At 50.6% G+C, this 23,069-nt stretch overlaps 1 protein-coding gene and 1 long non-coding RNA gene across 7 annotated transcripts in view; one reads left to right on the top strand and one right to left on the bottom strand.

Moving 5' to 3' along the window:
- Window positions 1–4,988: 4,988 nt before the first annotated feature.
- The window catches only part of KYAT1 (kynurenine aminotransferase 1), a 34,871-nt gene continuing 16,790 nt past the window's right edge, over window positions 4,989–23,069 (bottom strand). For 3 of the 6 annotated variants that reach the window (XM_058693872.1, XM_058693873.1, XM_058693871.1), the window contains 13 exons: window positions 15,349–15,557; window positions 13,471–13,529; window positions 11,462–11,609; window positions 9,386–9,535; window positions 9,219–9,305; window positions 8,864–8,992; window positions 7,838–7,958; window positions 7,412–7,488; window positions 7,185–7,274; window positions 6,889–7,075; window positions 6,718–6,797; window positions 5,637–5,723; window positions 4,989–5,535 (listed from right to left, as the gene is read on the bottom strand). In XM_058693872.1, the coding sequence (XP_058549855.1) occupies window positions 5,470–5,535; window positions 5,637–5,723; window positions 6,718–6,797; window positions 6,889–7,075; window positions 7,185–7,274; window positions 7,412–7,488; window positions 7,838–7,958; window positions 8,864–8,992; window positions 9,219–9,305; window positions 9,386–9,535; window positions 11,462–11,609; window positions 13,471–13,529; window positions 15,349–15,444 (1,377 nt within the window). In that variant the 5' untranslated portion in view covers window positions 15,445–15,557 and the 3' untranslated portion in view covers window positions 4,989–5,469. The remainder of the gene's footprint in view (window positions 5,536–5,636; window positions 5,724–6,717; window positions 6,798–6,888; window positions 7,076–7,184; window positions 7,275–7,411; window positions 7,489–7,837; window positions 7,959–8,863; window positions 8,993–9,218; window positions 9,306–9,385; window positions 9,536–11,461; window positions 11,610–13,470; window positions 13,530–15,348; window positions 15,558–23,069) is intronic. The other 3 variants (XM_058693876.1, XM_058693875.1, XM_058693874.1) reach the window with 2 other exon arrangements.
- On the top strand, window positions 8,233–9,262 carry LOC131491245 (uncharacterized). The gene is made up of 3 exons (XR_009251376.1): window positions 8,233–8,522; window positions 8,784–8,859; window positions 9,158–9,262. It is a non-coding gene; the product is annotated as an uncharacterized LOC131491245 (long non-coding RNA).

The following is a 23,069-nucleotide window of genomic DNA, read 5'->3' as shown; positions in this document are numbered from 1 at the left end:
CCTGCTCCGCGAGCGCTTGGGCTGGGATGAGCCCCCGCAGTGAGTTGGGGGCCGAGGTCTGGGGGCCAGTTGCGGAGGGCTCGGGGTCCAAAGGGCAGGTTGTGTAGTGTTGTCCTGGACCCGTGGACGGCTCGAGAGTCGCCCGCCGTTTCTGCACGAGCGGCACTCAAAACTCCTCTTGATTTTATTCTACCTGGGGACCCTGAGGCCCAGAGCTGGAGTGTGAGTCAGAGCTGGAAATGACCTTGGAGATCATTTAATCCAACTCTTTTATAGATTCGTTCGTTTACTCTCTTTTAATTAACAGACTTGTTAAATTTTTTTTTAGTTTATTAATTTCTTTAAGTAAGCCCTATGCCCAGTGTGGGGCTTGTACTCCCCACCTGAGGTCTAATGCTCTACCGAATGAGCCAGCTGGGCACCCATAAGAGAGTTTTTTAGGGGCTTTTGAGTGGTTCAGTTGGTTAAGTGGCCGACTTCCGCTCGGGTCCTGATCTCACGGTTCCTCCCTCCTTGGGCTCTGTCCTGACAGCTCAGACCGTGGAGCCTGCTTGGGATTCTGCCTCCTCTCTCTCTGCCCCTCCCACACTTGTGCTCTGTCTCGGTCTCTCAAAAATAAATAAATGAAAAAAAAGAGACTTAATTTTTTAGAGCAAATTTAGGTTTACCAAAAATTGAGCACATGGTACAGAGTTCCCATATAACCCTTCTCCACCACTCATTCCCCCCTATTTTAAAACAATTTTTTTAAATATTTGCTTTTGAGAGAGCGAGCGAGAGAGCGCATGCGCATGCACGCGCACGGGGGAGGGGCACAGAGAGAGAGATACAGAATCCAAAGCAAGCTCCCAGCTCTGAGCTATCAACACAGAGCCTGACGCAGAACTCGAACTCACAGAGCACAAGACCATGACCTGAGCCAAAGTCGGATGCTTAACTGACTGAGCCACCCAGGTACCCCTCCCCCTATTTTTAACATCTTGCATTAGTGTGTACCTTTATTACAATTAATCAACCAATACTGATGCAATATTATTAACTGAAGTCCATAGTTTAGATTAGGTTTGTGTTGTACATTCTATAGGTTTTGACAAAGGCATAATGTCACATATCTACCATCACAGTATCAAACAAAATGAGTTCACTACCCTAAAAACCCTGTGTTCCACTTACCCTCCTCTAAGCCCCTGGCAACCACTAGTCTTTTTTTTTTTTTTTTTAATGTTTATTTCTTTTGAGAGAGAGAAGGAGAGAGCTGGGGAGGGGCAGAGAGAGAGGGTGAGAGAGAATCTCAAGCAGGCTCCACACTGTCAATGCAGAACCTGACACTGGGCTCGAACCCATGAACCGTGAGATCATCATCTGAGCCCAAATCAAGAGTGGGACGCTTAACTGACTGAGCCACCCAGGTGTCCCAACTGCTAATCTTTTTTACTGTGTCTGTAGTTTTGTCTTTTTTTTTTTTTTAATTTTTTTTTACACTTGATCTTAGCCAAAAGGCCGAGAAGCGATATTTTTAATTTTTTTAATGTTTATTTATTTTTGAAAGAGAGACAGAGTGAGAGGCGGAGGGGCAGAGAGAGAAGGAGTCACAGAATCCGAAGCAGGCTCCAGGCTCCGAGCTGTCAGCACAGAGCCCGACGCGGGGCTTGAACTCACGGAGTATAAGATCATGACCTGAGCTGAAGTCGGACACTTAACCGACTGAGCCACCCAGGCGGCCCATAGTTTTGTCTTTTCTAGAATGTCATAATAGTTGGAATCAGAAAGTATGTATCCTTCTCAGACATCCTTACACAAAGCAAAATGCATTTCAGTTTCTGTCATGTTTTCTCGTGGCTTGATAACTCATTTCTTTCTGTTGCTGGAGACCATTTCGTTGCATGGATATGCCACAGTTTGTTTATCCATTCCTCTTTTGAAGGACATTTGATTGCTTCTACCGTTTCATTTTTTTTTTTTAATGTTTATTTATTTTTTTTTCAACGTTTTTTATTTTTATTTTTGGGACAGAGAGAGACAGAGCATGAACGGGGGAGGGGCAGAGAGAGAGGGAGACACAGAATCGGAAACAGGCTCCAGGCTCCGAGCCATCGGCCCAGAGCCTGACGCGGGGCTCGAACTCGCGGACCGCGAGATCGTGACCTGGCTGAAGTCGGACGCTTAACCGACTGCGCCACCCAGGCGCCCCTAATGTTTATTTATTTTTGAGACAGAGAGAGACAGAGCATGAATGGAGGAGGGTCGGAGAGAGGGAGACACAGAATCCGAAGCAGGCTTCAGGCTCTGAGCTGTCAGAAGGGCTCGAACTCACGGATTGTGAGATCATGACCTGAGCCAAAGTCGGACGCTTAACCAACTGAGCCACCCAGGCGCCCCTCACCGTTTCATTTTTCAAGTAAGCTCTAGGCCCAACATGGGGCTTGAACTCACAACCCCAATGTGGAGAGGCGTATGTTTTGGGGCGCCTAGGTGGCTCCGTCGGTTGAGTGGCCCACTTGAGCTTGGCTCATGATCTCGCGGTTCACGAAGTCGAGCCCCGCGTCGGGCTCTGTGCTGACAGCTCGCAGCCTGGAGCCTGCTTCGGATTCTGTGTCTCCCTCTCTCTCTGCCCCTCCCCTGCTCCTGCTCTGTCTCTCTCTCTCTCTCCCAAAACTAAATAGACCATTAAAAAAAAGAAAAAAAAGAGTCGTATGTTTTGCCCGGTGCCCCAAGGAGAGACTAATTTCTAATTCAATGTGTGTGTTGACATTACAAGGGTTGTGTTTATTGTACCATTTCCTCCCTCCACCATCTGGTTCTGCATCTAAGTCCGATCTGCCTCCTCAGGCTGGCTGAGGTTACTCAGTCTAAGATCTCAAACTTCTGTAGAATCACAGATTTCCGCTTTGGGCAGATTTTGGATTGGCTCGTGAGACATGGAACCTTTGGCTGGGATGGTTCTCCCCGTGAGACCCATGGGTTTGCCCCACTGGGGACTTTCTTACCGTCAGGCTACGTATGTGCAAAGGGGCTCCAAGCCTGAGCCTCTGAGCTGGTATTCTGTGTCACGATCTTGACCTTGGAACTGTGGTAGTACTACGAAGCCACAGCTTGGATGGAGAAGGAGGGAAGTGTTTTATGTCCTACCTCAAAACGTGTTCCAACAGCAATTCTCTGACACCACGTGGGTGTCCTACTCTTCAATTCAATTCTGATAATAGGTACTTAGAGGTGGCGCAGATCCTATAGGTTAAGGGCTCAGTCCCACAAGAATGCCCCCCACTTCAAATGCCATCAGCAAGTGGGGGCTCTAGGCTACTCATACTTCTGCTTGGATGACTACAAATTTGGGCATTTCCACCATTTGCCTGGAGTTCAGTAATTCCCTGAAATGATTCATAGCACCCAGGAAGGTGCTGTACTTAACAGTCATGGTTTCATTATACAGGATACAATGTTGGGACACCTGGGTGGCTCAGTCCGTTAAGCGCCAGACTTCTGCTCAGGTCATGATCTTGTGGTTTGTGAGTTCGAGCCCCACATCAAGCTGTCTGCTGTCAGCACAGAGCCCACTTCTGATCCTCAGTACCCCTCCTGCTCTCTCTCTGCCCCTTCCCTCTCTCTCTCTCTCTCTCAAAAAAAAAAAAAAAATTTAAAAAAGAAATCATCTGACTCTTGATCTCAGCTCAGGTCTTGATCTCAGGGTTGTGAGTTCAAGCCCCGCATTGGGCTCTGCACTGGGCATGAAGCCTGCTTTAAAAAACAAAACAAAACAACAGATACAACACAGGAACAGCCAAATGGAAGAGGTACACAGAGTAAGGTCTTGGGGGAGGAAGAACTTCCATGCTCTCTCCTGATGTACCACCCTTCCAGCTCATGAGATGTGTTCACCAACCCAGAAGTTCCTTGAGCCTCACTGATTCAGGGTTTTTATGTGGGGTTTCATTCCGTACGCACAATTCATTACATCATTGGCCAAGTGACTGAACCCAATGTTTGGTCCCTTTCTCCTCCCTCAGGAGTTAGTATTGAAAGTTCTGACCCTCTAAAGACATAGTCAAAGGGGCTTATTATGAATAATAATTACGAACAAAGGACGAGTCCTATCTCTCAGGGAATTCCAAGGGTTTTAGGAGCTCTGTGCCAGGAACCAAGGACAAACACCAAGTACATTTTATCGTATCATATATTCCCATTACGAATACATGTATCACATGAGCAGACACCCGGGCCTGCCGTGTAATGCAGCTTCAGGAGTTCCAAATGAACTCGGGAGCTACCGTGACCGTGACTTCCCAGCGAGAGGCCCACGCCTGGGAGCAAATTCGCTTCTCCTTTTGCCAGCTCGATGGCTTTGGGCAACTCACATCACCTCCAACATGGCTTCCTCATTTGTAAAATACAGAGAGTAACTCCTGTCCTGAAGGATTGTTTGAGGAGACGGTGGGCATCTAGGCTCCTAGCACACAGGAGTACAAACCAAGAAGCTACTTCCTTCCCCTTCTGTCTAAACTCCCTGGCCCTCCTGCCCTGGACTCTGACCCCTGTGGGATAGGACTGTATCTTCCCTGTGAGACACTCAGCTGGGGCCCCTGTCTCCCATACACATGCACGCATACCCCAGGGACACACAACCATCTGAGCCCTGGGTTCCAGGCCTGGTTTTAACTAGGTTTTGACTAACTGGTTTTGACTCGTTTTGACTAACTAACTGTGATGTCAGACAAGTCCCCAGTCTCTGCCCTTCTCTGGGCCTCAGTTTTACTCCACAAAACACATTTGTACAAAGAGGGGCTGGGAGCTAAGGTTCACTGGGGGCCTTCCCATTTTTTTTAAATTTTTAAATAGGCTCCATGCCCAATGTGGGGCTTGAATTCACAACTTGGAGATCAAGAATCACATGCTCTGCTGACTGAGCCAGCCAGGTGCCCAAGGTGCCTTCCATGCTGACCAAGTCGATCAGCACCAGGGTGTGAAGCAGAGAGAAGCAGGAAATAAGGGTCTAAATAACTTAAAACTTTATTACGGGTGAAAGGTACTGGCTTGAGGACTCAAGCCTAGAGACCGCTTCCCAAAGTGAAGGTAAGGAAAGGGAGGGATGCTAAAGCCTTGGCTGGGGCCAGTGCAGGGCTGGGGCCAGGGCAGGGCTGGGACTCAAGGCCAGTACCCTGTTGGACTCTGTCCACTGAGCCTCAGACAAGACTGGGAAAAATACAGAGGGGGCCCAGGACTGTATCACCCCACCCAGGGAGGAGCAGGGAGAGGCCTGGCTCAGGTACACCTCACCACCAGGACAGAAATATAGGCACTGTAGTAAAGTGCTCCCGAATCCACCAAGATCAAGAAAGAGGGCTCTGCCCGGGGGACATCCTGTGTCCCAGAGAAGGCCCCCCCCTACTCCATACGCCCGACCTGGGAATGGCTGAAACCCGGACAAAGGCAGAGCCTGTGGGAACCAGGTGGGGCAGGGCCGAGCAGGCGGTGTCAGGGCCTGAGCTCCTTCTTCCATTTCTGCAGCTTCTCATCCATGGCCTGGAGTGTGGACTCATCCTGCACCAACACAGATCAGTCCAGCCCCTCTCCCCACACCACCAGTGGGTCGCGGGGAGCTTGAGGGGGCCCTCTTTCCCCTCAAAAACCCCGTCCTTTACCTTCACGAAACAGAAGCGGATATAGTGGTCAAAGATCTTCCGATGAGGCACACTGTAGAAGGTGGAGACCGGGATGGCCACCAAGCCCTGGGGAGGAGGAAGCCCACGTCTCAACACAGCCCCGTAGCAGGGTAATCCTTGGCTCTGGGGACAGAGAGCTTCTCTCGATGGGGTGGGGGAAAGAAGGAACATTCAGTGGAGCACCTTCCGGTGCTGGGTCAAGGTCAGAGGCAAAGAATCCAAGAGCATGGTTCTCGGTCCCTCCCCGTAGTACACAGGGAGGCGAAATGGAGAGGGGAGCACCACGTGGCAGGTTAGGGCAGAGCAAGAGAGGAAATAAAACTTAGGGTCAGAGCTCGGAGCTGGCTGAGCTCGTAGTTAACGATCCAACTCTGCACCCACTGCACAGATGGGAAGGCTGAGGCTGAGAGAGGGCAGGGATTCCTGCCAGCCGGCACGGTGTCTTTTTGCAAATTCCAGACTCCCCATTCCTTGACATAGACACACTCCTGTACCAGGGCTGAGGGCAGAGGCTGGGCTGGATTTGGGCCCAGCCTGTAAAACCACATACAGGTGCCCTGGCAGAGCCTGGCCCACCTTGTTCTTTTTTTCTTTTAAGGTGTTATTTTATTTTATTTATGTTTACTTATTTTTTTTTTTTCAACGTTTTTTATTTATTTTTGGGACAGAGAGAGACAGAGCATGAACGGGGGAGGGGCAGAGAGAGAGGGAGACACAGAATCGGAAGCAGGCTCCAGGCTCCGAGCCATCGGCCCAGAGCCCGACGTGGGGCTCGAACTCACGGACCGCGAGATCGTGACCTGGCTGAAGTCGGACGCTTAACCGACTGCGCCACCCAGGCGCCCCTATGTTTACTTATTTTTGAGAATGAGAGAGAGAGAGCACAAGCAGGGGAGGGGCAGAGAGAGAGGGAGACACAGAATCCGAAGCGGGCTCCAGGCTCCGAGCCGTCAGCACAGAGCCTGACGCGGGGACTGAACCCACAGACCGTGAGATCTCGATCTGAGCCGAAGTCAGAAGCTTAACCGACTGATGAGCCACCCAGGCGTCCCAGACCCACCTTGGTTTTGATCATCCACTTGACGAAGCGTCTGTCGTAGGGCTCATCCACGTCACCAGGCAAGTCGGGCATCTTGCTCTCTGGGGGACAGAAGCCACGCTGAGCCCTGGGCGGCCTCCAGCGCCGCCTCCCCCCCCCCCCGCACCACCCAGCCTGGCCGGTCCGGCTCACTGAAGTCTGAGATGTCTGCCATGAAGAAGTAGCTGCCCTGGGAGACCACGGGCTTCAAGCCCACAGACTGCAGGCTGCGTATCATGTGGTCACGGGTGCGCTGCATGGCCTGCGGGAACCGCGCGAAGTAGCTGCTGGCTTGGCCAAAGTGAAGCTGCTCATGCTCGAAGCTCCGGGCCACTGCCGCCTGGGGAGGGTGGACGGACAAACAGGTTGGGGCCGATCCCACCCTGGGGCCGCCTGGGGCCTGTCGTTGCTCCTCCCCCCTGCGGTGGGGGTCCCCTGCCTCTCCTCACCTGACCCTGCGTGGGACAGTGGTAGATAGAGTTCTGGTGCACTGTGCGCAGGTGTTTCATGAGGCTGTCCGGGCCCAGGACCCAGCCCACCTAGCCCAGGAACACGAGGAGGCGGTGAGGCCCTTCGGGGCCTCGCCACACCCCTTCTCGGTCCCCAGGGAGGGCAGCCTCACCGGGCCTCCCAGGATCATGGCGGGGCGGCGGTACCCCTACCCTCGTCGACTCACCTTCCAGCCAGTGGCGCTGAAGGTCTTGCCAGCGCTGCCAATGGTCAGGGTGCGTTCCCACATACCAGGAAGACTGGCTGCTCAAGGTCAAAGAGAGCGGCTGCTGAGCCCGGGGGGAGGGGCAGGGGAGGGGCGGCGGCTGGGCCCCGGTGGGCACGCGGGCTCGCAACACTCTGGACTCCACGTGCTAATAAGCTATTTACCGAACTTATCTTGGCGCATGTCTCATGGCAGCCCTGGAGGCGGCACCGATGTGCCACCCTGTTTTCAGAGAGGTGAGGCCGCTGCCCCAGATTACCCGACCGGTGTGGCTCCAGACCCACGGGTCCTAACTGGCCAGCCTGGCACTGACTTCCGGGTTGGGCTCCGGGGCCCGGCCACAAAAGCCCAGGGGGAAACGCGGGCACCCAGGTCGGCTTGGCTCACCGATGCTGACATGCTGGTACCCGTCGTAGACCAGCCACTGGTAGACCTCGTCGGCGATGCATATCACGTCATGCTGCTGGCACAGGCTGGCCACTAGCTCCAGTTCAGCCTTGGAGAACACCTGTGGGGACCGACCCCGAACCAAGAGGCCTGCTCAGAGGGATGAGGAGGTACTGCCAACCCACGGCCAAGGGCCCTTCCACCCCATCTCATTGAATCCCGGCACTCTCACCCAGGGAGGTCTGTTGCCAGATGACAGAAAATATACATACTGCTCTCTGCACCGGGTTCCTGGCTCAGCGCTCCTAAAACCCTCGTAAATCTCTCAGTAACAAGAGCGCCAGGAGCCTATCTTGTCCTCATATTTGATCTCGGACCCCCATCCGTCCCCGACACAGGGCTCCTGAAACCCTCCCAAATTCCCAAGTGATAAGAGCACTGGAGGTGTTTTTTGTTCTAACGAGGCGACACCCTGGGTAGGCACCCGGGTGGCTCTGGGATGGGCCCGGTCACCGGAAAGATCCGTGATTAGAAGCTTGGGATTTTCAGCCCCACCCACATCCTGAAGGGTGAGCAGCCTTGTGGGACGGAGCCCTAACCTGCGGGACCTGACGCTACTCCAGTTGGTGTTGCAGAATTGCTGGGTGTGGGACCGCCCTCTCCCCCAGGCCGGGGTCAGAGTGTGGTGAGCACAGTGGTTGTGTGAGAGGAGAGACACCCAGTTGGAAGACTGGATTTTCCTCTACACCGGTTCTGTCACGTTCCCATCTCACACGTGAGAAGACACTCCGAAAGGCGAGTTCACGGTCCCAGGGTCTCAGGGAGGTCATGGAGACACCCAGCCTGCTCCACTGGCCGGTCCTCATACCTTCCCTGGGGATTCCTGCCCCTGTCCCTGGGACCTCGGTCCTCAGCTTACATTACAGGTTGACCTCCCATCTCACAGATGAAGAAACTGAGGCGCCCGACACAGCAAAGACGTGAACCCAGTCTGGAGGGGCCCCCGGAAGGAGTTCTCTCAGGTACCTTTCCCACAGGGTTGTTGGGTGTGTTGAGAATTAGGGCTTTGGTATGAGAGGTAAACTTGCTGGCCAGCTCTGTGGGGTCCAGCTGCCAGTTGCTGCTGGAATCCAGTTCCCCATCCCGAGTAGGGCCCTGTAAGAGGAGGTGGGGTGTGGTGGCAATAATTACCAACATGACATTGAGCTCCAGGGATCTGACCCTCCTTCCCACAGCCCTTTTTTCCTCGGGGACTCTGGATACGCCTCCCCCATCCTGGAGAAACTGGCCTCCTTTTCTTCCTTCTCTGCCACCTCCCAGGGGCCAACACAGCACACCCCTGGGGCCCCTCCGCCTACCACACCCCAACCAGCGTCCTCACCGGCTTCAAGGTCACAAACACAGGATGACCCCCCGCCATCAACGTCATGGGTTCATAACAGTCAAAAAAGGGCTCAATGATGATGACCTAGCGAAAAGATCTGATTAGCTGGGGTCAGTACGGCCCCCGACCCTCATCCCCACCGGGCCCGAGCCTCAATCACTCACCTCGTCTCCTTCTTCCACCAGGGCCTGGAAGGCTGTGAACAGGGCCCCGTAGGCACCCACAGTCACCAGCACGTTCTTGAACGGGTCTATCTCCTGTCCCAGCAGCTTCCCAAAGAAACTTGCCAGGATCTTTGTCAGGGGTGGGTAACCCTGCCAGGACAGCAGTGGTCAGCCCCCTGGCTCGGCCTGGGCCCACCCTCCCACTCAGCTGCATCCAGGCGGTTCTAGCATTTTCTAGCAATAGGCCTGAGGCAATGTTGGCTCAAGTTGGGTGAGTTCTTTTATCTCCCCTACCAGTGCTTGTCATCAAGCCTGTTCTGTGCGGTCCCAATGCCCAGGGCTGGCGTTTGGTGGAGACCCAGACAGAGCGCGTGCCTTCGCGGAGCACAGTCCAACAGAGCCCCACAGTAGCAGCAACTCCACAATTTCAGTTTAAGAAGGACATTCGTGCCATCTGTTCATCCCAGCAGCCTTGCAAAACATGTACTACGTGATTCCCACCATTCGATCGGTAGAAAAACAGAGACTCAGAGACAGGAAATGACTTGCTCAAGGTCATGCACAGTTGAGGTGCAGGAATAGGCCTTTGCGTCACGGCTTTGGAAGCACCCTGCTTTGAGAGGAAGGTTGGATCCGTACGCTTGTTTGCTGAGGACACTTATAAAACACTCGAGGCTAAGCCAAGTGACTGAAACCCGAGGTCTAGAACTTAACTAAATAATTCACTAAACCAGATTTGACCACAGAAAATTTTCTGTACAGGAAAATATACCATGAGCAAAATTAAAAGACAAACATTGCAAGTTAAGAGAAGGAGGTAAGATGTTTAATATATAAAGAGCTCTTACAAAACAACAAGACAAAGATATATACCTAAATGAAAAAAATGAAGTAGGTCACGAAAGAAAAAGTATTGATGCCCAATACACATATAATTGAGGAAAAGCAAACAAAAGCAACATTGAAAGATAGCTCTAATATTATAAGAATATAATATCAATATTAAAAAGATTGGCAAGAGTCTAGGACAAACGGGTGGTCTCTCTACAGAACGAACTGTCCTGCCAGGTCTGCGACCAGTCTGATGGTGGGGCTGTGAGTAAGCCTTTTTGGAAGGCAATTTGACAATGCCTACCACATGTTTACATGCTTACATCCTTTGATTCTCTAGTTTTACTTCCAGGGATCTAAGAGAAACACGCACACAGGTGTACAAAGATATACATGCAGAAATATTCACTGTGCCATTGCTTATAATAGTGAGATATCCAAGCCAGCCCATCAGTGCAGGGATTGTTAAATAAATTATAGCACAGCTAAGCAATGGAATACCATGTGGCCGTTAATAAGAATGAGGCTATGCTGGCTATTCTGACGTGGCAAGTTGCCCATGACACGATGTTTAGTGAAATAAACAGGTTACAGAATATTACAGTACATGAGTCCATTTGGATTAAAAAAATGCAAATCTCACATGTTAGGGGTGTGCGCGTGTGTGTGTGTGTGTGTGTGTGTGTGTTTACATAAGCACTTTAAAAAGTTAAAAAGTTTAAAAGTCTAAACACTCTTCAGCAAAGTGGCAACCTGTTGGCCGTGGTTATCTCTGAATGGTGGAGCCAGAGGGACCTTTACTCCAAGAACTGGTGGATATTTTACTCTGTGACCTTGACCAGAAGAGTTTGGATTTAGAGTCAAATCAACCAGCTGCTTGCCTTTCAGGATTCAGCTTAGGTGTTACCTCCTCCAGGAAGGCTTCCCTGATCTCCCCAGATTTCCTTGCCTTCTTTCTGCTCCCACAGTATCCTATCCTCCTCTATCACAGCGTATCAACTGCCTGTTTTCTGCTTTTGTTTGTTTGTTTTAATCTGCTTTTCCCACTAGGCCATGAGGTCCCGGCTCATAGTTTTTTGTCTGCCTTTCCCCAGATCGTGAGCTGTCCCAGGGCCTGGAACAGAGGAGACGCTCCGTGAACACTGAACTGTGGCCACATTCAATTCCCTGGGCTCTGCCCCTTCCTCCCCGGGGGCTTCCTTGAGACCTGTGTCCCGGGGCTCTGGACGGGGCTGGGAGACTCACAAATGCCCTGGTGTACTGGTTCAGCATGAAGTCGCTGCTGAGGGCGTGCTGAAAGGCTTCCACAGCGAAATCTGGGGGTGGGAAGTCGGGGAAGCCTTGGCCCAAGTTCACAGCATCGCATTCACTGGCCATTTTCACAAACTCCACCCTGAGCAACAAATGGAGAGTCAGCACCTGCCCGCCTGGACCTGCTTCCAGGACAGGATGATGCACTGGGCTCATTCCAGAACAACCGGAGAGCTGGCACGTGCCCCAGCCCGAGACCTGCGTGAGGGTCCAAACCCACAGGTCCCTGATCTGAGGTCGGGTGGGCCAAGCACTGTACCAATCCCACATCTTAGCGCCCCGGGATTTCCAACTTTCCGACCAGGATCCATGGTAAGAAATGCTCACGTCACAAACCCCATGGAGCACAAACATGGAATCCGTGTTCTCCTTCCGGTGTGGTCAATCACAGGACTTCCCAGCCTATCCTGCCCTGCCTCATCCCACTTTATTCTTTGGAAATATTTGTGGAGTCTCCGCAGGTGGATTTCACACACCATTAGTGCATCTGTCGGCACCACAGCTGGACCACCAGGCCTCCCATCAGCCACTTCTGGCCTCCGACAACCTTTCTTCTGGCCCTACCTGGTGGCCACCTCTTCAGGGAAATGGAGGGAGAGGCTGAGAGGCTGGATGAGGAGGCTGGTGTGTGGTTTGCAGGTTGGTTGGGAGCAGAGGAGTCAGCCTTGGCTGAGTTGAATTTGCATAACAATAAATAACTGTTCCATCGAAAATCTGTCCTTTTCTTCCCAGAGCCCCACAATGCCTCTGAAGATACACAGAGCTTCTGAGGCTCAGAAAGGCTAGTGACCTGCCCAGAGTCACACAGCAGCTAATAGCAGAGCTGAGAGGCAAAATCAGCTGGTGGACATTCCATGGTGATTGGGTGATGGGGACAGGGGACAGCCAGGCTCAAATCCCCTACAGAGTCCAGCTGCCCTCTGGGTTGGGTCTCTCAGGTCCTGATCCCCAGGCCACCACCCTCGGGTCAACAGGAACCTGGGACCCTTTTTTGTCCTGACTCTCTTGGTCTCATCCTCCTGGCACCCACCCCTCCCCCCCCCCCCGCCTGCCCCATACGTACCCCCCAGGCCCGCTCCTGCTCTGCCCTGCCTTTGCATGAGACTTGACCTCTCCTGGCCTCAGTGGGGGTGTTGGGTCCAAGAGTCTGCCGGTCTGTGAGCCAGGAAAGAGTACTGCCCCCTTTTCCATCCTGCCTCCTTGTCATTTCCTCCCTCCAAGTTGGACTCTACCCTACCTGCCAAAGCCCGCGAGGCTGCCCAGCCTCCCTCAGACAGAGGACTGAAGGCAGCAGCCTTCACAAGGGGAATTTGAAAGAAAAAACGGTCCCATGCTTTATAAAAACAACTACCAACATTTTTTTTTTTTTTTTTTTAAGTACAGGCCAATGCCGCTGGCCAAAAGCAGGGAGGGATTAAGAAGATTCCCTACATTTTTCTTACACACCTTCCCACTGCAATCCGTTATGTCACTAGTAACAGTGGGCACATGCTCCTTTCATATTTAGAACAAGTCAAGAAAAAAGAAATTAACCTCGGCAAATGCCCAGTAGAGAGCTGCCTGTATCTCACCTTCTCTTACTCCGTACTAAGTGTGAAATAAAATCCGTGGAAAGCCCTGAGCCGGGTGCCTGGGTGATGGCGGTAGCTTTCATAAGGCTACATAAGGCACATGAGTCATAAGGCACATGAGTCACTGCACCTGCACCCGCACCCCCACCCCCGCCACAGCCAAGTGGGGGTGAAGCTGAGATTCGAACCCAGGTCTGCTGCTTCAAGTCTCACCTTTCACGGGCCGTGGCTGCAAATCTCACAGTCCTGGCAAGGCAGGGGGCTCTCCTGGGTTCCGCTGAGTCCCTGCAAACCCAGGGACGTCCCGCCCCGCCCCCAAGCCCCCACGCCCAACGGGACACCCGCACACCTCCCCAGCCCCGCGGAGCTCACCATGGGTTGTGGTCAATCCCGTCCAGCCTGCGAGCTTGCACCCTCTTGGCCATGGTGAGCTGAAGACAGAGCGAGCAGAAGAAAGTCAGAGTGGTGGACGTGCAGATCTTTTCTGGCCACAGTCCCCGCCCCTCTGGGGGGCAGATGCAGATCCGCACTCCCCAATAGCAGGATGGGCTCCAGCCAACCCTCGCACCTGGCTCCGCCCCATCCCAACAGCCTCACTGGCCCAACCTGCCCGTCTGGACTCCGTGTGCTCTGAAATGGACCAGATTCAGGCCGGCTGAGGAGGAGGGGCAAGAGGAAGGGGGAAGAGGGCAGGAGAAGCACAAAGGTAAAGGTGACAGCAGCAGGTTCCCTTACAGAGGTCTGGCTAAACTCAGAACAATCTTGCTGGGCTCATTGTATAGATGAGAAAATCACATTTAAAAAAAAAAAAAAAAATATATATATATATATATATATATATGGGATTCAGCTTAGGTGTTACCTCCTCCAGGAAGGCTTCCCTGATTTCCCCCAGATTTCCTTGCCTTCTTTCTGCTCCCACAGTATCCCATCCTCCTCTATCACAGCATATCAACTGCCTGTTTTCTGCTTTTGTTTGTTCGTTTTGGTCTGCTTTTCCCACTAGACCATGAGGTCCCGGCTCATAGTTTTTTGTCTGCCTTTCCCCAGATCGTGAGCTGTCCCAGGGCCTGGAACAGAGGAGACACTCCATGAACACTGAACTGTGGCTATATATATATATATATATATATATACACATATATTTGTAATGTCATTTTCTCATCTATAAAATATACCTAATATATACATATATATTTTTAAAATCTCTACACCCAGTGTGGGGCTCAACCTCACAACCTCGAGATCAAGAGTCACATGCTCTACTGTCTGAACCAGCCAGGTGCCAGAGAAAATCACTTCTTATAATATTTATTAATGTATTATACTGACATCAATAAAACAGACCACAAAACAGCATGTGCGGTATGTAATTGTGTTTTGTAAAAGATGTCCCCTAATATATATTTGCATATACATACACTTTTCTGTGACCATGTACGAATAGATAAAGAGTTTGGGGGGCGCCTGGATGGCTCCGTCGGTTGAGTGTCCGACTTCGGCTCGGGACATGATCTCACAGTTCGTGAGTTCGAGCCCCGCGTCGGGCTCTGTGCTGACAGCCTGGAGCCTGCTTCGGATTCTGTGTTTCCCTCTCTCTCTGCCCCTCCCCCACTCGTGTCTGTCTCTCTCTGTCTCTCAAAAATAAATAAACATTAAAATTTTTTTTTTTAATTTCTTTAAAAAAAACAGAACAAAGATGAGTTGGGGTGGCGGTGGGGGACAGAAGTGGACTTGAGGGAAGTTTGAGGTGGGGTATGGAGTAGGGGGTGGAGGGGCATAGAAAGAGAGAGAGTACAGAAGAGGTGAATGGAGTTGAATGGGTTCAAGGAGATAAAAATAATGGGGGAACCGCGGAAACTTGGGAGGGCAAAGGCATGACCTGCAAGGATGTCACACGGAAACTGCATAAGTGAGGAAACAGTGCCTGTTCTTGCTTGGACTTCTGCATAACGTACTCCTCGGCCAATGTCGATTGAACACCTACCTCGTCCCGGTCCCGAACCCGAACCCGAACCCGGGGCTGGGCTCCGGGGATGATGGGGAGGCAGCCGCACAATGCAGACTGTTCAGATGCAAAGCTCTGAGTTCTACATTAGAGGCAAGAGCAAGAGAAGGGTCCCCAGCCAGGCTGCAGTCCAGGAAGGCTTACTGAAAGAGGAAGCTCATGCACAGCTCTGAAGCCAGGACCAGGCCAGATCCCAGGGGCCCCGGGTTAAGTGACAAATCACATGGGGCTGGAGCACTTACAGTCTGGTGCAAGCACCGAGTGACAGAAGTTCCAGCCTTCTTTCTCTGGAGGGGCCCCATCAGCTGTAAAGAGATGGCTGCCGCATTCCTGAACATGCCTCCCAGAGCCTCGGGACACTGGCAACTTCCCCTCCAGGGGCAGAAGAGAGGGAGGAGAATGCTCTGGCCAGAAAATGGCTCTGAGCCCAGGGCGTGGGTCCCACACACAGCTCTAACAACAACAACAACAACAACAACAACAACAACAACAACAGTAAGGGCAATTTTACTGAGTGGTCACTGTGTGCGAGGTGTGGCAACACGTGCTTTTTTTTTTTTAAAGTTTACTTATTTATTTCTTAAAAAAAATTTTTTTTTATGTTTACCTTTATTTTTGAGACAGAGAGAGACAGAGCATGAGCAGGGGAGAGGCAGAGAGAGAGGGAGACACAGAATCAGAAGCAGGCTCCAGGCTCTGAGCTGTCAGCACAGAGCCCGATGCGGGGCTTGAACTCATCAACTGCGAGATCATGACCCGAGCCGAAGTCGGACGCTCAACCGACTGAGCCACCCAAACGCCCCTAAGTTTATTTATTTATTTTGAGAGAGAGACAGCACAAGTGGGGAAGCGACTGAGAGAGAGGAAGAGAGAGAGAATCCCAAGCAGGCTCTGTGCTGTCAGCACAGAGCCTGATGCAGGGCTCAAACTCATAAACCGTGAGATCATGACCTGAGCCAAAGTCGGATGCTTAACCGACTGAGCCACCCAGGAGCCCCACAAGTGCTTTTTTGCATGATTATCTCTCACACCTACAACTCCTCCATCCCCAGCAGTCAGAGTGACTCTTTCAAAATATAAATTACCTCTAATGAAAAAAAAAAGATCCAGGGGAAGATCATGGATGGCCCCTAATATCACAGGGAGAGTGATATTAAAATGTGATCTACCCCACATTTTGTTCTGACTCTGAAAACACACACACCTCCTGCAAATTATTCCTGGGCTAAAACCAAATCTAAATCAGATCATGCCTTTGGATTACTAGAACACAAGGGACAGAAGAACATGTTAAATGACACCATGGAGAGGCGATCCACAAATGACCCTGTTTCTTCAACAAATAAAGTGCAAAGGAAAAACCTATCTCGGGCATGATAGGTTAAAGGAGACTTAAAGGTATACATTTAAAAAGTGAATGTCTTGAAAAGCAAGAAAAATATTGACAGACTCACTGCACAAGTTCAAAGCTTACTGAAAGGCTACTGGAACCAACAAAGGGTAGTACTAGCATAAGGACAGACATATAAGTCAACGGAATCGAATTGAGCATCCAGAAATAAAGCTCACACATTTATGGCCGATTGCCATCTGACAAGAATGGTAAGAAAATTCAGTGAGGCCAGAACAGTCTTTCAACAAATGGTACTGGACAACTGGTTATCCACAGGCAGAAGAATGAATTTGGACCCCTACCTCACACCATACACAAAACTAACTCAAAGTGGATTATAGACCTAAATATAAGAGCCAAAACTATAAAACCCCCAGAAGAAAAGAGGAGTATATCTTTGTGATATTTTTTTTTAAAGGAATTTTTTAAAGTTTACTTTGAGGGAGACAGAGACAGTGCGAGTGGGGGAGGGGAGAGAGAAAGGGAGAGAGAGAATCCCAAGCAGGCTCAGCCCTGTCAGCACAGAGCCTGACTCGGGGCTCAAACCCATGAACCGTGAGATCATGACCTGAGCAGAGACAAAGAGTCAGATGCTTAACCGACTGACTCCACCCTGGTGCCCCATCTTTGTGATCTTCAGTGAGAAGACAATTTCTTAGATATAACACCAAAGACACAGGCAACAAAAGAAAAAACAGAACCAATGGATTTCATCAAAATTAAAACCTTTTGTGCTTCAAAGGATACCATCAAGAAAAGTGAAAAGACAAAAGTATGGGGGGAAAACATCTGCAAATCATAAAACTGAATTTCTCCAAAGAAGATAGATAAACGGCTAACAGGCACATGAAAAGGTGCTCAGCATCCTTAGTCACTGGGCAAAGGCCACTTTCTACTGCTAGAAGGCTGCTACAAATAACAAGGATAATTACAAGTGTTGTAAGGATACAGAAAGTTTGGGGCGCCTGGGTGGCGCAGTCGGTTAAGCGTCCGACTTCAGCCAGGTCACGATCTTGCGGTCCGTGAGTTCGAGCCCCGCGTCGGGCTCTGGGCTGATGGCTCGGAGCCTGGAGCCTGTTTCCGATTCTGTGTCTCCCTCTCTCTCTGCCCCTCCCCCGTTCATGCTCTGTCTCTCTCTGTCCCAAAAATAAAATAAAAAAAAAAAAAAAAAACGTTAAAAAAAAAAAATAAAAGTTTAAAAAAAAAAAAAAAAAAAAAAAAGGATACAGAAAGTTTATCAACTAGAAACTCAATGGCAAAACAAATGCCCTTTATTTAAAAAAAAACAACAACACGTTTTTTAATGTTTATTTTTGAAAGAGAGACAGAGGGCGAGTGGGGGAGGGGCAGAGAGCGAGAGGGAGACACAGAATCCAAAGCAGCTCCAGGCTCCGAGCTGTCAGCGCAGAGCCCGACGCGGGGCTCGAACTCAAGAACTGAATTGTAAGATCGTGACCCGAGCCTCAGGATGCTCAACCGACCAAGTCGTCCAGGCACACCAGCAAAACAAGTTCCCTTTAAAGTAGGAACGAAATTCAAAGAGGTCTCTATCATCACTTCCTTCAACACCATATTGGAAGTCCTAGCTGGTGGGACAAGAAAAGGAAGTTACGTGTATAAGACCCAGAAGAAATAATACCACCACTATCTGCAAGGGCTATGGCTGACTACACACAGCGATTCAAACAAATACACGAAAGCTAAAACTAACCAAAGCTCAGCAAGGTGGCTACAGTTAAGATCAAAATGCAAAAAGAAACTGCATTGCCACCTGTCCCCCAAAACGCCGTCCCCATCTCTCTTTGGCCCAACTGCCAGAGGGTGCATTAAACAGTCTTGGGCACCAGGAAAAAAACCAACCAACCAACCAACCAACCAACCAACCAATCAACCACAAGAGTCAGATAATTACAAATTTTTTTTTAACGGCTATTTATTTTTGAGAGAGCGCATGCAGGAGGAGGGCAGAGAGAGGGGGACAGAAGATTTGAAGCGGGCTCTGCGCTGACAGGCTGACAGCAGCGAGAGCCCGAGGTGAGCCTTGAACTCACGAACTGTGAGGTCATGACCTGAGCCAAACTCAGTTGCTCAGCTGACTGAGCCACCCAGGTGCCCCAGATAATTACAAATGTTTAAAGATGTTTCAAGAATTGGGGCGCCTGGGGGCGCCTGGGTGGCGCAGTCGGTTAAGCGTCCGACTTCAGCCAGGTCACGATCTCGCGGTCCGTGAGTTCGAGCCCCGCGTCGGGCTCTGGGCCGACGGCTCGGAGCCTGGAGCCTGTTTCCGCTTCTGTGTCTCCCTCTCTCTCTGCCCCTCCCCCGTTCGTGCTCTGTCTCTCTCTGTCCCAAAAATAAATAAAAAACGTTGAAAAAAAAATTAAAAAAAAAAAAAAAAAAAGAATTGGGGCGCCTGGGTGACCCAGTCGGTTAAGCACCTGACTCTTGATTTCGGTTCAGGTCACGATCTCATAGTTGATGAGCTTGAGCCCCACGTCGGGTTCTGTGCTGACAGCACGAAGCCTGTTTGGGATTCTTTCTCCGCCTCTCTCTCCCGCTGTCCCGCTGTTCTCTCTCCAAACAAAGAAATACACTTAAAAAAAGAAAGATGCTTCGAGGATGCTGAGAAACTGAAACCCTGGCACACTGCGTCTGGGAGTGTAACGTGGCAGCTGTGTCGTTTTACATTTGGCTGTTTTCCTGTGGAAACAGTTTGGCAGGGTCCTCCAAGTTTACACATAGACTCCCCGCATGACCCAGCAATTCTACTCCTAGGTGTAGACTCCGGAGAAATGAAAACTATGCCCACGCAAAGACTTGTACGTGCATTTTTATAGCAGCATTATTCATACTAGCCTAAAGCGGAAACCATCGGTCAAGCTATAGAGATAGAGTAGATCAGTGATTGCCTTGGACTGGGGGGTGGGAGTCTGAGGGTGGGAATGGGGAATGACCGCTATGGCTACTGGGTATCTCTTTGGTGCGACGGACAAATTCTAAAATTAGACTGTGGTGTGAATATACCATAAACCAGTGAACAGTACACTTTAAATGGTTGAATGATTTGGTATGCGTCTCGTTGTATCTCAATAAAACTTTTTAAAAAATCACCAAGGTTTAGGGACACCTGGGTGGCTCAGTTGGTTGAGTGCCCGGCCCTTGGTTTTGGCGCAGGTCATAGTCTCGGGGTTCGTGGGCTCGAGCCCTGCGTCGGGCTCTGCCTTGTCGATACAGAGAAGACTGCTTGGGATTCTCTCTCTCTGCCCCTCCCGTGCTCACTTGAGTGCGTGCTCGTGCTCTCTCTAAATAAATAAACTAATTAATTAATTAACTTTAAAAAAATCACCAAGGTTTAGGGGCATCTGGCTGGCGCTGTGGGTGGAGTGTGTGACTCTTGATCTTGGGGTCGTGAGTTCGAGCCCCATGTTGGGTGTAGAGATTACTTAAAAATAGGGGCGCCTGGGTGGCTCAGTCGGTTAAGCATCAGCTCAGGTCATGATCTCACAGTCTGTGAGTTTGAGCCCCGTGTGGGGCTCTGTGCTGACAGCTCAGAGCCTGGAACCTGCTTCAGGTTCTGTGTCTCCCTCCCTCTCTGCCCCTCCCCAACTTGTGCTCTGTCTCTCTCTTCTCAAAAACAAATAAACATTAAAAAATTTTTTTTAAAAATAGATAAAAATCTTTAAAAAAACAAAATAGGGGCGCCTGGGTGGCTCAGTTGGTTAAGCATCTGACTCTTGGTTTCAGCTCAGGTCATGATCTCATGCTTCGTGAGTTCAAGCCGGCCTTGGGCTCTGAGATGACAGTGCAGAGCCTGCTTGGGATTCTCTCTCCCTCTCTGCCCTTCCCCCTATTTCTCTGTCTCTCTGTCTCTCAAAAATAAATAAACTTAAAAAAAACATTTGCCGTTCATGAGTTTGAGCCCCGCGTTGGGCTCTGTGCTGACAGCTGGGAGCCTAGAGCCTGCTTTGCATTGTGTCTCCCTCTCTCTCTGCCCCTCCCCTGCTCGCACTCTCTCTCTCTCTCTCAAAAATAAATAAGCATTAAAAAAATTAAAAATGAATAAATAAAACAAACAAACAAAAAAGGCAGTGCCCTTGTGGTGGCCACAGGAATGTCTCTCTGGCTGGCAGGAGCCTGATTGAGGGGATGGCTGTACTCAGAAATCCATCTATCATCCTTAGCACTAAGGCAGTGAAAGTTCCCAAAACATATCCGTGGGAGAAATCTGAATATGGCCTGTACGTCAGGTGACTTCACTGAATCAATGGTCAGTTTCTTTGGGGGTGATAACGAGGGCTGCTTGTGTTGGGGGGACGGATGGCATTCTTAGGAGGCACGTGAAGTATTGAGGAGTGAGGGGTCAGGATGCCTGCAACTTGCTTTCAAAAGATTCAGCAAAGACAGCCATCCACAAGGGCAGGGCAACGAGGGAGGTGTTAGCAAATGCGGTGGGCTGTGAGCGAGGGCTGACGCTAGGTGGGAGGCACGGTGTGGCCACTGCACGGTTCTTTTGCCTTTTCTGCAGATCTGACTTTTTCAGAACAGAAAGCTGAGACGCAAAGGGGGCAGGTGTACCAACCAGACGCGGTGCGCGGGCACCTGGGAGCGCGAGCAAGGAAAGGACTGTCAAGGAGCCACCCTCGCCCCCCAAGACAAGCGCTCAACAAAAACCCACTAAGGTGCTTATTCCCTTATGAATCTCTTAGGAGAGTTTGGTGACTGATTGAGAAAGCAGAAGAATGAGCTGAACTGGACCTCTCTGACCCAAAGATGTGGGGCTGAGAGCCAGAGAGAGAGAGAGCGCACACACTGGAAGAGTGTGGGCAGAGAACACCCCACCTCCGCTCTGGGGAAACAGAAAGAAAGAGGCTGCTTGGTTTTGAGCTAGCCACCCCAGGTTTGCCAGGTAATGGTGCCCTAGCCTCCCTTGGGACCCGGCCCCTGTCCTCTGGGAGCTGGACTAGGCTAGTTAGGACTAGTTAGTCTTCATTTCAGGCTCCAATCTGTGCCAGGCAGCAAAGGTTGGGCAGAGCACAGCGTCCTTAGCCAATGGTCCTCAGGGAGTGGGCTGTGGGACGCTGGGTGGGAATGCCACAGCGAGGCTTCATAAGACTTGTAAATATCTAGGTGCGCTTTGCTGGCTAAGTTGGTGAGGCAGCTGGCTCTAGATTTCGGCTCAAGTCATGATCTCATGGTCTGTGAGACTGAGCCCTGCATCAGGCTCTGTGCTGACAGTGTGGAGCCCGCTTGGGATTCCCTCCCTCCCTCTCTTTCTGCCTGTCCCCTAATCGCACTGTCTCTCTCTCTCTCTCTCTCTCTCTCTCAAAATAAATAAATAAACTTAAAATTAAAAAGACTTGCAAATATCTAGACACCCGCTGTGTCTCCCTCCACTGAGGGTTCCCAAATGTTAGGGGTGGGTCTGAGGGACAAACGTGAACGCTGACCAGGTATCGTAGGGTATGAAGAAATCCTTCATTTGTTAGCTGTGCTAATGGTATTGGGGATTTCTTTCTTCCCTCTTAACAGTCCTCATGCTTCAGAGATGTATCCTGAAGTATTTACGACAAAATATTTGGGATTTGCTTCAAACTAATCCCAAATGATCCAGATGGTGGAAACAGGAAACGGATGGGGGGACAGATAAAGTAAGCTGGGCCATGGATTGAGACTGGGAGGGTCAGTATACTCTACTCTCTACTTCTGTATGTATTTAAAACGTTCCCGGGGCGCCTGGGTGGCTCAGTGGGTTGAGCATACGACTTCCGCTCAGGTCATGATCTCACGGCTTGTGAGTTTGAGCCCCGCGTCAGGCTGGCTGCCGTCAGCAGAGAACCTGCTTTGGATCCTCTGTCTCCCTCTCTCTCTCTCTGCTTCTCCCCCACTCGCATTCTCTCTTTCAAAAATAAATAAACATTAAAAATATTAGTAATAAAAAATAAAATGTTCCACACCCACGAGGAGGAAGTCAGAGCCACAACATGGAAGGAGGCTGGGCCCCTGATGCTTGAGGAACCATCGCTTATCTCTGGATTTAGTTGGGGCTTGAGGGGAAGGTAGATCTTGCTTAAGCTGCTGTTATTTGGGGTTCTCTTTCATTCACAGCAAGTTAGGCCTCACCTAATTTGATTGCTAAACCCTGTCAATCAATACCGTCAGCTCCAAAGCACCGAGAGCACAGCCGTGATTGAAACGGTAGAGCGAGGGAATGTGCACACCACGGGGCTGTGAGGTCTCAGTGAGACGGTGTTAGAACTTATAACAGGATTTGGACTGTGGTGGAGTGATTTGGGGGAGGGTCCAGGGAAGCAGGACTTTGGTCTGGATTGGCGCTCTCAGAAGCAGGGATCACTTTACGGTTGGATATCATAAATCTTATTTGTAGGGAGGCGGGCTGGAGCGAGGCTAGCTGTCACAGGTGTAGAAGCAGCCCCCCACATGTGCCAGGAGAGGGGGTGCTAGGTTTTGTGTGGCTTCGAAGACGTTCACGTTGGTCTGTGTTCAGACGTGACTACAGAATGTTCTTCCTGGATATCGATGTTCTGTGCGGTTGTCCACGTTCAAGAGAACACA

Source organism: Neofelis nebulosa, chromosome 12 (genome assembly GCF_028018385.1).
Source record: "Neofelis nebulosa isolate mNeoNeb1 chromosome 12, mNeoNeb1.pri, whole genome shotgun sequence".
Classification (NCBI taxonomy): domain Eukaryota; kingdom Metazoa; phylum Chordata; class Mammalia; order Carnivora; family Felidae; genus Neofelis; species Neofelis nebulosa.
The sequence above is the reverse complement of the archived record's forward strand: the minus strand, read 5'-3'. Positions and strand labels throughout refer to the sequence as shown.